This window comes from Typha angustifolia, chromosome 2 (genome assembly GCF_048772165.1).
Source record: "Typha angustifolia cultivar Huaian chromosome 2, ASM4877216v1, whole genome shotgun sequence".
Classification (NCBI taxonomy): Eukaryota; Viridiplantae; Streptophyta; class Magnoliopsida; order Poales; family Typhaceae; genus Typha; species Typha angustifolia.
In genome coordinates this window covers 852,286-864,633 of record NC_133240.1, presented here as the reverse complement: position 1 = coordinate 864,633, position 12,348 = coordinate 852,286, and the positions used below count along the sequence as shown (strand labels likewise).

The window sequence follows — 12,348 nt, the reverse complement described above, 5'->3', positions numbered from 1 at the left end:
TGGAGACTAGTCTAGTATGATATTAGTAAAGATGATTGAAAGGTAAGAATATAGTTCTAGCGATACCCGAGGACGTAGGGTCAGGGCGTCTATCGAGCTGTGAGCTCTTACCTGCCCGTTGTATACGATGGTTCTGCTATGTGTGATTATTCAGCTACAAGTAATGATTCTTCTCTGTGCAATGATTTACTAAAATGGTGTTGATGGGCTTACGACTGGGGTCCTTAGTCTGATGGCCATAGACAACCGGTCATATGCGGCGTCGCCAGGCATGTATGGGCGATAATACAACTAGATGACTAGTCCCCTCGATATTATGTTGCTTTGTGAGATATGACATTAGTGATACGATTTCTATGTGGATTTTTATATATATTGAGCAATGATGATGAAAGTTATTAAAAAATTGAACTGTACGCATTTCCTTAATATGTTCATAATTATGGATTTGCATTTCTATTTATCATGTAATACAATATTCATAGATTACTATTGGATTATACTTCCTGGGCCCCATGCTCAGCGTCATTTTGATGGAAATATTTCAGAGCTAATTATAGAGGACGTAGATATCGAGGAATAGCAAATTCGTTTTCCTATTAGTATTGTTTATTTTATTATTTATAGTTGGACTTAACCCTTGCGAGGGTTTTTATGCTTAAAATTTGTGTATGAACTTGTATTCCTAAGGGCTTGTTGAGGCCTGTAATAATTGTAACTTTGGATTATTTATTTAGATTATTATGGTATTTCTAGACTTATTCAGATACTTTGTAATATTATTTCACTGACAGGTCACGTGAAACTCTTCATGTGAGGAACAGGTGATTTTTTGAAGTGGGTGTTTCAACTACCTTCTTTGTGCCATATATTTATCATCTTTGTTGGTCTGTCAACAAATACAGCACTCCCTTATTGGATCATTTACAAGTAATTAGCTCAAGTGTTTTATAATCATGCAAACCAAAGGCTTCATTTACTCTAATTGGGCCAAACAATTCAAAACAGCAGAATAAGAAAATGATATCTTTATTCACTGCAATCACAATCCATGAGTAGGCCTCTCAATGAAACAAACCAGAAGCTTCATGCCATGATCATCAAAGAAGTTAAGCAAGATTAAACCATCCAATACTCTCTCTCTCTCTCTCTCTCTCCCTCCTACTTAGTAAATTCTATGGCCCAAGAATTGGCAAAGACATAGGATGCATTGAATCCTTTGAAGCCAGCTTCCTTGGCCAAGTCCCTGAACTCTTTCTCACTCCTCTCTTTGCCTCCAGGGCAGTGAGCCAACATGATGAGATCTTCATGGAAGACAACTTGTGCTTCAGGAGTTGGTTCTGGGGTCACCGGAAGGATATACTCCACGATGATCACCTTGCCATTCTCCGGCAGAGCCTTATAACAATTCTTCAATAACTCCGCACAGTGCTCGTCGCTCCAATCATGAAGAATCCACTGCAAGATTAGCATTTTGATCATTATTGTCAGGATATAACAGTTTTAGTTTTTAAAATAGTTGATGAATTAGTATGATATCAGAGTAGGTCCTAAGTCTGAACCTTGTATAAGTTTACAAGTCAACAAATATATACTATATTTCTATAGCCTTCCATGTTTGAACTGCTCCGTTGATTTCAACTCTACAGTTGAAGAGAGGCATCTAGAATGATGTGCATGATCTACCTATCAAAGTCCTACCGAATCTTATTGAACAGTAGATTGGGTAAACTGACCTTCATCAAGATGACATCTCCAGTTGGGACACTGGCAAACATATCTCCACCTACATGCTCCACTCCTGCATCAAACCCACCAAAAAGTACAGACCACACCAAATTAATCCATACATAATAAGAGTTTTGCAGTTTGGAATTTAAATTCTTGGATCAAAATTCTCCAAATTTGAAATTCAATTCAATTGAACAATTATCCTAAGTGATTTGTCGAATAGCAAAAAGTGCTGATTAAGTCTGCGAAATGAATGAGATTAATGTACCTGGGAAAGGAGGTGCTTCAGAGATGACATGGGGGAGGTCAAAGTTGATGCCTTTGATATGGGTGTGCTTGGAGGTGATCATGTGCAGAGTGGCGCCAATGCCGCCGCCAACATCGACGAGCACGTTGACATTGTCGAATCCCCGGTAGAACTCGAGGAGCTTCTTCGTGATGATGACCGAGGGATTCTTCATCCCCTCATTGAACACCTTATTGAAGCGGGGATCTGTGCCATTGTACTCGAACGCCGTCATGCCGTATGCCTTGTTTAAAGGGATCCCGCCGTCCAACACTGCATCCTTCAAGTAGTACCTGTACACAACTAACTAATGACATGTTATCAACCTAAGAACAAGCATATTGAAAGAATTAGATTTAAGGAGATCTATGTCTCTTTTCTTCTACTTGCTTTCCTAGTGTTTGACATGATGATCTTTTGAAGTCCTACATTAAAAATTGGTATATATTCTACATCCTGAGGGGCATTTTTGTCAAAAGAGTTTAACTATTCTGATTATACATCTTTAGATATAATTATTTGCAGATATACCCCATAAAATAGGAGTTCCCTTGCAACTAAAATCGGAAACATAGGTGGTTATAAATACTAAGTTTGCAAAAAAATCCGTAATAAAAATAGAGTTCAGGAATATAAATTCTGAAAGCGAGGGCGCGAATTATAAATTTTGTAAATCCCGTGCAAATTAGCGTTCAGGAATTTACTAAATCCGGGTACTTGGCACTTAGATCATTAATGAAGATATGCATCAAAGTATTGGACAGTGATAAATTCCTACATCTAGCATCTGGATGGGATCCTAGTAAAAAAAAGTAAGTAGATGAGTGCGACCATACCAGCTCTCCATAGGCACCTTATCCTGGTGCATGAGCGCGAGCGGCGCCATGGAGACGCCGTCCTCGTTCTTCGTCAGCCAGCGGCAGACCGGCACCGGCTTGTACCTCCTCACGATGTTTCCGTCGCCAGAAGCCTCCACGTCGCAGCCGACCACCTTGTAGGAGGCGAGCAGCCTCAGCATCCGGTCGAGCATTACGGGCGCCTGGGGGTTCGCCGTCGGCAGCTGCGCCGCCACCTCCTCCGCCGTGACGGGCTTCCCGGCTAAGACAAGGATCTCGAGGAGGTCGAGCTCCAGGGCCGCTTTGAGGGTCATGGGGAGGATGGAGCTGCTGACGAGCTGGAGGGCGAACATGCACGCCGCCTCGTCCTCCGCGTTCCCGGGAGCGGACGACACGTGCGCGTCTGCGTTCGTGGACCCCATGGAAATAAACGGAAGAGGAGAGAGACGAGCAATTTGGGAAAGTGAGAAAGTGGATAGTGTGCTGGGAACTGTGGAAGAGGGTATGGGAAGTGAGTTCACCCACCAACGGCAATTATCAGCTTAAATGCTATTTTAAATTGGTTGGAAGTTTTAGTGTTATTAAATCACCCATCAATTATTTTGCCATCACAATAAATTCCACCAAGAATATCGAGCACTCCTAGAAGACCAAATTCACATATCACTGTGCAAAAGATGACTTCTACCCCAATATTTTGTCATCACCTGATTCCGACGTTTTGACCAAACTATACTTTTCTTTTAGTTTTTCTTCACCGAAATAGACTATTCTCAAACTTATTATCAAATAGAGTTTAATTCACCGGTGCCCTCACAAAAATACTAAACTAATTAATACTTTTTTAAAAATGCTAACCATTTTAGCATTTTTATTATTTAATTATTTTTTTTATAACCGTTGAAAGATTATAAAGGATATATATATATATATAATGCTGATTAGTTTAGCGTTTTTATTAGGGTTATTAAACTCCATTTGGTGATAAGTTTGAGAAATAGTCTATTTTGATAAAAAATAAATTAGAAAAGGACTAGTTTGGTCGAAAGCTCTCTAATTCCACCAAAAAGACCAATTATTCTTGCAAGAACTATTTGGGATTTTTATGCATTTACCCTTACAAATAAAATCTTTTATATGATTTTATGTATAACACAAAAAATAAAAATTAAAAACAATTATGACACACAGTTTACTAAGCACAACTGGCAATAGACATGATCAAATGGCCCAGCCCGCCCATGCCCGGCCCGACCCGGCCCGGTTTGGACCGGGCTAAGCCCGGCCCGGACCCGGTTTAGGCCCGGCCCGGCCCGAGCCCGAACTACCCATGGGCGGCACGGGCCAGCCCTTTGCCCACCCGACCCGGCCCAAAAGCCCGCCCGTTTGGCCCGCAACTAAGCCCGCCCGTCTGCTACAGTGCTTTGCCCGTTTTGCTACAGTAATTTACCATTTCTACAGTAAAAAAATATTTTAGTATATACCATTTTGCATTATTTTAAGCAGACTTTTAAAAAATTTAAATTTTTTTTAATTTTTTTTAAATAGAGGAATATAAATATTTTTTTAAAAATAAACTAATAGTTAAAAAAATTCTAAAAATAGCTGAAATATGGGTTGGGCCGAGTGATTGGTGGGTTGGGCTGGCCCGGCCGGATCTCTCACGGGCCAACGGGCGGTAACGGGCTAGACTATTCTAGCCCGGCCCGAGTGATTAGTGGGTCGGGCCGTGAACAAAGACTTAAGCCCGCTTGGCCCGAAAAGCCCGGCCCGAACCCGGCCCGGCCCGCCCGGTTATCATGTCTAACTGGCAATAGTCGGCCACTGTAGCACACGTGCAGTGTTCGTCGGAGCAGGATACGGAGTCCACCACACACCTCGTCTCCTCTTCCTTTCAACTTAAGATCCCTCTTTCTGTTTTAAGTTTTTTTATTCTTCCAGCAGCCTCTCCCCTTCTTCCCTTCTTCTCTTCTCTCTCTATTCTCTATTTTGCTGCCGAGGTTTTCGACAAAGTCATTGATCCCCCGATCTGATCTATATGTTAGTCCCCTTATTTCCTCTTGTGATTAATTTGTTTTTCAACAAGTAAAATGGTAGTTATTTTTAGTTTTAATATTTCGACTTCATCAGAGATTTTCATTGACTGACGACCTAATGTCGATCTCTCACTAATGTGAACTGGTCCTAAGGGTAATTGAGCTCTGATACCAATTAATCTAAATCAGCCTAAGGGTACTCGAGCTCTGATACTAATGTTATGGACTGATTGTAGGGTGATATTTTTGGTGATGATAGTGGGCAATTTAGTAGTGATATCGATGAAGATGGAGGTGATAGTGGTGATGATGATGACATGTAGGTAAGATAATTATACGAGAAGAGGAGGGAGAAGGAGTCTGGCCCTATGGGATTAGGGGCACTACAAGAATTATTGTATTTAGCAATAAATTTTTAGTAGCAGATTAGAATATTTACTAGTATAAAAATCATACAGTAGTAGATTTTAAGTTTGTAGCTACTTTTTTACTCTATTGGTACATTTAGACATAATAGTCTTTATAAGTATATAAAATAGTGAAGTATAAAAAACTATTGCTATTATATATGTTTTAGTGACAAACTTTTATATTTTTAGTGACGATTTATACACGCTACTATTTGTTCTTATATTGCAGTAGTTATATATTTTTAGTGATGATATACAAATGCTACTATTTGTTCCTTGATAAGAGAAAATATATTTGATTTATATACTCTTTCAATTTATTTAATTATATATATTTTAATTAAAAGAGGAAGTGTAAATTTATAAAAATTGGGTAATAATATTAATCCACCAAAACTAAAATTGATTCTGAGAATTGAAAAAAAAATTGAGAGGGAAGAGGGTGCACGTGAGTTGCACGTGCAACGCCCTCCCCTCTCCCTCTCTAGCACGCGACGAGGCGGTAGTAGAAATCTCGCCGAATCCAAATCTAATTTAGATTTAAATTTTTACTCTATAAATCAAACCATAATTCTCTCTCTCTCTCTCCTTAACACCCCAGCCTCCTTTCCTTTTTCTTCTTCTCATCCCAGAGTCATGCTATGGAATTAGCTTACAAGAGTGCTGCTAGAGTCATTGGAGACCACCACGTGATTCCTTGGTAAGCCCTCTCCCACCCCTCAAGTTTAATTCAGTTTAATAGGTTAAAATAGAAAATACCTAATTCGTGAGATTTTAGCTTCGTTGGCGAATCATGCTTGCCAACAGCTTCGAGTTGTTGTCGCTCCACCACTAGAAGCCTCTTGTCATTGGTCTCGTGCCGTGGTCATTAACCTTTGGAGCCCTTGTGGTTTCGATCGCCGTCGGCCATGGAGTTGATCGTCTTCTGTGGTTTCTCTACCTCATGAGGACGGCGGCGTCACGAGAGCATTGAGGGGCTTGAGGTGCGACCGTTGAACTATCGCCAGTGGTGATTGCCGGCGGACACTCCCTCTCTCCCTCTATCTTCTCTACCTCGCGTCGATCGCGAGGAAGGGATTTGGTTGGTTTCGGGTAGTAACAACCCAATCCCCAAAAAAAAAGTTTTGCATGGGCACGATGTGGCTAACCACAGTGTGGCCGACCTCATGCCCACGCAGCTGGGCCTGGCGTGGCACCCCTATGCACCCCCTAGCGTGGCCACGGCGGGCCCCAGCCCTATCGTAGCCGCCGCCAAACCCCCCCCCCCCCAATCGCCTTTCTCTCTCTCCCTCTAAATATCTCTTTTCTCTCGCTCTCTCTCTCTCTCTCTCTCTCTCTTGCCGAGGTCGGCCTATCGCCGCCGCCACCACCTCCACGAGCGTCGGTGAGCTCTTTCTCCTCCTCTCTCTCTCCTTCTCTCTTCTTCTCTCTCTCTCACTATCTCTCTCTCTCTCTTTCTTTCTCTTTTTCTTACTTTGGGCTCGGGCCCGTCGAAGCCGAGCCACCAGCGAGAGGCCGGCAGCTGGCTGGCCACCAGCTGCCGGTGCCCTCCCCGCCGGCCCGGGTCCGCACCTCTCTCCTCCTTCTTCTCTTCTTCTCTTCTCCTCTCTTCTGTTCTTCTTCTTCTCCCTTTCTTCTTTCTTCTTTCTTCTTCTTCTTCATCTTCCTCAGCTGTTTCCCTTCTGCAATAGTGCCGGGCTCGGCCCAGCACTGTGACAAGGGATTGCTCCCTTTTTAATTTGTTTATATTAATTATATTATTATATATAGTTTAGCCACTGTTTATTAGATTAATATATGTAATCATATTGATAATAATCTTATATTTTATATAGTTAGTTTTATTAAAAATAATTAAATTTTATAAGTTTCTATTAATGTTTATGTATGCTTATACATGCATATATTTAATATATTTGAGTATTCAATGTGTTTCTAGCACCTTATTATTATTATATATTATTTTCTATGCAATAAAATGCTGAGATCAGATAATTATTTTTATATTTATGAATAATGATTAATATATGTATGATTAGTAACTAAGTTAAGTAAAAGTAATAATTGCCAAATAATTGAATTATAGTTAGTTATTTTATGTACATATATTTTAATTATATTATTGTATATCTGATTCTTTTATGCTTAAAGAGATTAATTACTATATGCCTAATATATAATTAGAATAAGGTTATCATAATTATATATATATATAATGTATATCAAGTTATTTAATAAAATCAAATAATTTATTATATTTTACACTAATGAATTCTAAATGGGATAAACGGCTAACAACATATTATTTAAATATTTTCAGATCTCGAACCCCTTATTTGAGACCCCGTGGACCTTGCTAGCGAGAAGTGTCACACGGTTGATGGGCGGATGTAAGGGATACGTGGTTTGTATCTTCTGATCAGGGTGAGTAGTCTTATCCCCTAGATCCCTTTCTCAAATTAGGATATATTATATATTATGTACATGCATGTTTTGGTCTCCAGCATGATTATATGAATTTATATAGAGATAATTTCAGTCGAGCATATTTTATCATGCATTTGATTAGACTGATCTGGGATATGAATACATTGGTGATGTATAGAGATGATTATAGATGATTATATTGTTCTGATTTTATATCGAGATGATCTCTAGCATAAGTGTGCGTGTAATAGGCTAGCAGGAGTATGCATGTGTTAGATACATGGTTGGAGTTGCATCACATCATTTTTCTCTTGATTCCTATTCCACCTAAATTCCTGATATGCATGGACTTGCTATCGTACTGGATATATGCATATGATCTGTCATTTAGAAGGAAAACATGAAATGTGATTGATAGGATAGTTGATAGAAAGCATGAGGATACCCGAGTGGGCGCGAGGGTTAGGACGCACTTGGTGGATGATTGATCACTCGACATAGTCATAATCCTGTTGGCCTTACGTCCGAGGTCGTTAGTCTGTGTGCGCAGTAGACATTCGAACACATGTCGTTCGCCAGGGCATATGTGGCGATTTATCCTCATGAGGTTTCTATCAGCTAAAAGGGTACCCGGTTTGGATAGATGTTGATACCCTTAGCGGATGGCAGGGTATGGTTATATTTGAAATACTCTTGCGAGTGGCGGAGTATGCTCTGAGCCTTCGGGCATGATGTTGAGACCGGGTACCGGTGTTGATTGTGCACAGTGGTCTAGTATGATGATGACATATAGAGATGACATTGATAACTGGGATGTTGAGAAGTACATATAATTTCATTATCATCTGATTACCTGATTATCGAGTTGTCAATATACATCATATATGGTTGCATTTGATATCATAGCATGGTCATGGTCGGTATGCATCATGTGTCATATTTGATGGAGAGTTATGATGATCATATGATATTGAGATTTGTTTATTCATTATCGAAGATTATATACTTTTATCAGTATGACATGTTATCTATTTTTTCATTTATGTATTATTGAGGATACATTCATGTACTCATTCATGACATAATGATCTTTCTGATTCATATTATCCAGTACATGATTTACTCTCTATTTGGCATCATCGATTTAGGGTAATGTCTATTCACTGAGCCTTTTGCTCATGACTCTCTTTATTTCTTTTCTATCCCCTCTCAGATATGTGGTACGTGATAGCGACTTGAGATATCTTTTGAGGAGATATTATAGAACGAGAATGAGATGAGCTATAGATGTGAGATAGTGTAAAAGATAGTTTAACCAGATATTGAGTTGTACCAATATTTGATATTTGTACTCTTTTGTATTAAACGATGATTTGTATAATACAGGTCGAATCATAGTGTAGTCTTGTATGAGTTGTTTTAGTTGTATCTTGATAGTTTATTGAGGCCTGTGTGGGTCCTGCCAGATTAGATAGTGACCTGGTGTATATTATTGTGGACGTGGATATTCGGATGTTAACAGATTTATTTGGTTGATAATATAATTTATTTGGTATTGGATTATATGAGTATGAATGTGTTAGTAGGTATTATTTGATGATGTCATGATTGTATGTGCACAAAAGTGTATCTGTGCGTGACGAGCCCCGCCCGACCTGTCGCGTGTGCCGTGTGGGCACGTGGGCGTGCACGTGCCCGTGCCAAGTGGGGGCATTACAGTTCAGGTGGTATTAGAGCTTAGGTTTAAGGATGATTTGACAAACCATCAAGTATAGTAGTTGTCGATTTGGTTTAGGGTTACGCTAGTAGTCGATCTCGATGAGTTTGATATTAATTGGTTGAGATTGAAATCTAGGTTGTGATGTTAAGATTATTAAGTTTTGATACTTTGACGATATTGATAGAAATAATTTGTGATACTGATATATTGAGAAGTTATCTGAGCGACTAATGAATAGGAAGAGGTATTACTAAAATCATGCATTAATGTTACTGATATTGCGGTGTCATAATCTGTGAAGCATAATATGAGAAATATAGACTTGTTCATATGTTGTGATAAAGTGTAGAAATTTATAGATATGTGGAGATATGTATTTTGTGCAGAAGGATTATTATCAGTAAATTTGAGGTTATTTTGAGCAGATATAGCATATTTTTGGATTTTGATCTTTTATGGATATATTTGATATTAGGAGATTGATGTAAAGAGATATATGCGCAGAAAAACTATTTTGATCTTTATGAGGGTTATAATTATGGATTGTAGATGGATAAGTAAGACATATGATAATTTTGTATAGTGAAAAAGAAATTGTGTTGTGATATAAGTGATTGTAGAATTATATATAGAAAAGAATTTTCGGATGACTAGTATGATAGATTATGTTTGTAAGATACTTGTGTTAGTAGGTATGAAATTTTGATTGTATCGATAAGATGGGTGATTTAGTAGGGATATGTGTAACTAACAATATTGTTAGAGGATTAACGTCTCGTTTAAACCTTTGAGTTGATTACCAAATAGAGTAATGGGTATGTGAAATATGACATGGATATAGTTATTGGATTATGAGTGATGCTAGTAGTTGAGACGTAAGGTATATAGTTATGGATGACATGATAGTAAGTTTGGTTTAGAAGTTGCTAATTATGTGAATATGATTAGATGGAAAGAATGATAGTGAAATAAATTATATAAAGTGATGATAGTACTAAGCTGATAGTCTCATGGCACATATGACAGTGAAAGTACATTTTGAGTATTAGTTTTGGACATTGATTTAGAGGATAAGAATATTATAGCTTGAAGATCGTGTATGTTGGATGATGAATTTTAATTACAAGTATACAGACTTATTTTATTATGATTATTAGGTGATATTAATGATATTGTAGAAGGATGTTGATGATACTATACGATTAAATTGTGCAGTATATATAGTGGACTTTGTAAAGAGGATGTGATAAAATGATAAATTGAGACTCTTGAAGAAATATGAGGTTTAAGTGATTTAATTAGGAATGAGATATGTTGGTATAAATGTTAAATTGAGATATTTCTATAGCCTTCCATGTTTGAACTGCTCCCGTGATTTCAACTATACAGTTGAAGAGAGTCATCTAGAATGATGTGCATGATCTACCTAATTTATAAACCTACTACTATCAAAGTCCTACCTAATCTTATTGAACGATTGATTAGGTAAACTGACCTTCATCAAGATGGCATCTCCAGTTGGGACACTGGCAAACATATCTCCACCTACATGCTCCACTCCTGCACCAAACCCCACAAAATTAATCCATACGTAATAAGAGTCTTGCAGTTTGGAATTTAAATTCTTGGATCAAAACTCACCAAATTTGAAATTAAATTCAATTCAACGACTATCCTAAGTGATTTGCCGAATAGCAAAAGGTGCTGATTAAAGATTAATGTACCTGGGAAAGGAGGTGCTTCAGAGATGACATGGGGGAGGTCAAAGTTGATGCCTTTGATATGGGTGTGCTTGGAGGTGATCATGTGGAGGGTGGCGCCAATGCCGCCGCCAACATCGACGAGCACGTTGACATTGTCGAATCCCCTGTAGAACTCGAGGAGCTTCTTCGTGATGATGACTGAGTGATTCTTCATCCCCTCATTGAACACCTTGTTGAAGCGGGGATCCGTGCCGTGGTACTCGAACGCCGTCATGCCGTATGCCTTGTTGAAAGGGATCCCGCCGTCCAACACCGCATCCTTCAAGTAGTACCTGCAATTCACATCATTCCATAAATCCGGCACGTAACTAACTAACTAACGACATGTCATCAACCTAAGAACAGGCATATTGAAAGAACTAGATTTGGGGAGATCTATGTATGTCTCTTTTGTTCTACTTGCTTTCCTAGTGTTGTTTGACATGATGATCTTTTGAAGTCCTACATTAAAAATTGGTATATATTCTACATCCTGAGGGGCATTTTTGTCAAAAGAGTTTAACTATTCTGATTATTATAACCCATAAAAATAGGAGTTCCCATGCCACAGAAATCTCGCTGAATCTAAATCTAATTTAGATTTGAATTTTTACTCTATAAATTAAATCCTAATTCTCTCTCTCTCTCTCTCTCTCTCTCCTTAACCCCCTAACCTCCTTTCCTTTTTCTTTTTCTTCTCATCCTTTGTTTTCTTCTTTCTCACCGTCAGAGTCATGCCATGGAATTAGCTTACCGGAGTGCCGCTAGAGTCATCGGAGACCACCACGTGACTCCTTGGTAATCCCTCTCCCACCCCTAAAGTTTAAATCAGTTTAATAAGTTAAAATAGAAATTCATAATTTGTGAGATTTTGACTTCGTTGGCGAATCACGCTGGCCAGCAGCTTCGGGTTGCTGTCGCTCCACCACTAGAAGCCTCTTGTTGTTGGTCTCGTGCTGTAGGCGTTTACTTTTGGAGCCCTCGTGGTTTCGATCGCTGTCGGCCATGGAGTTGATCATCTTCTGTGGTTTCTCCTCCACCTCATGAGGACGACGGCGTCACGAGAGCGTTGAGGGGCTTCAGGTGTGGCCGTTGAACCGTCGCCAGTGGTGATTGCCGACGAACACTCCCTCTCTCCCTCTATCTTCTCTACCTTGTGT

At 39.1% G+C, this 12,348-nt stretch overlaps 1 protein-coding gene across 1 annotated transcript; it reads right to left on the bottom strand.

The window, feature by feature from the left end:
• Window positions 1–1,013: 1,013 nt before the first annotated feature.
• On the bottom strand, window positions 1,014–11,003 carry LOC140768615 (flavone O-methyltransferase 1-like). The gene is made up of 5 exons (XM_073108957.1): window positions 10,942–11,003; window positions 2,854–3,343; window positions 2,000–2,310; window positions 1,737–1,801; window positions 1,014–1,458 (listed from the first exon to the last, which is right to left on the bottom strand). The coding sequence occupies exons 2-5, from the start codon at window positions 3,273–3,275 to the stop codon at window positions 1,162–1,164; spliced, it is 1,095 nt and encodes a 364-aa protein (XP_072965058.1). The 5' UTR covers window positions 3,276–3,343; window positions 10,942–11,003; the 3' UTR covers window positions 1,014–1,161.
• Between the last annotated feature and the right edge of the window lie 1,345 nt (window positions 11,004–12,348).

Excerpts from the sequence above, each read along its gene's own strand:
- LOC140768615 (XM_073108957.1), bottom strand. The coding sequence starts at position 3,275 with ATGGGGTCCACGAACGCAGACGCGCACGTGTCGTCCGCTCCCGGGAAC. Across the intron at positions 2,311-2,853 it reads AAGGTGCCTATGGAGAGCTG|GTACTACTTGAAGGATGCAG; the intron begins GTATGGTCGCAC and ends AGTTGTGTACAG. Across the intron at positions 1,802-1,999 it reads TGAAGCACCTCCTTTCCCAG|GAGTGGAGCATGTAGGTGGA; the intron begins GTACATTAATCT and ends GGTTTGATGCAG.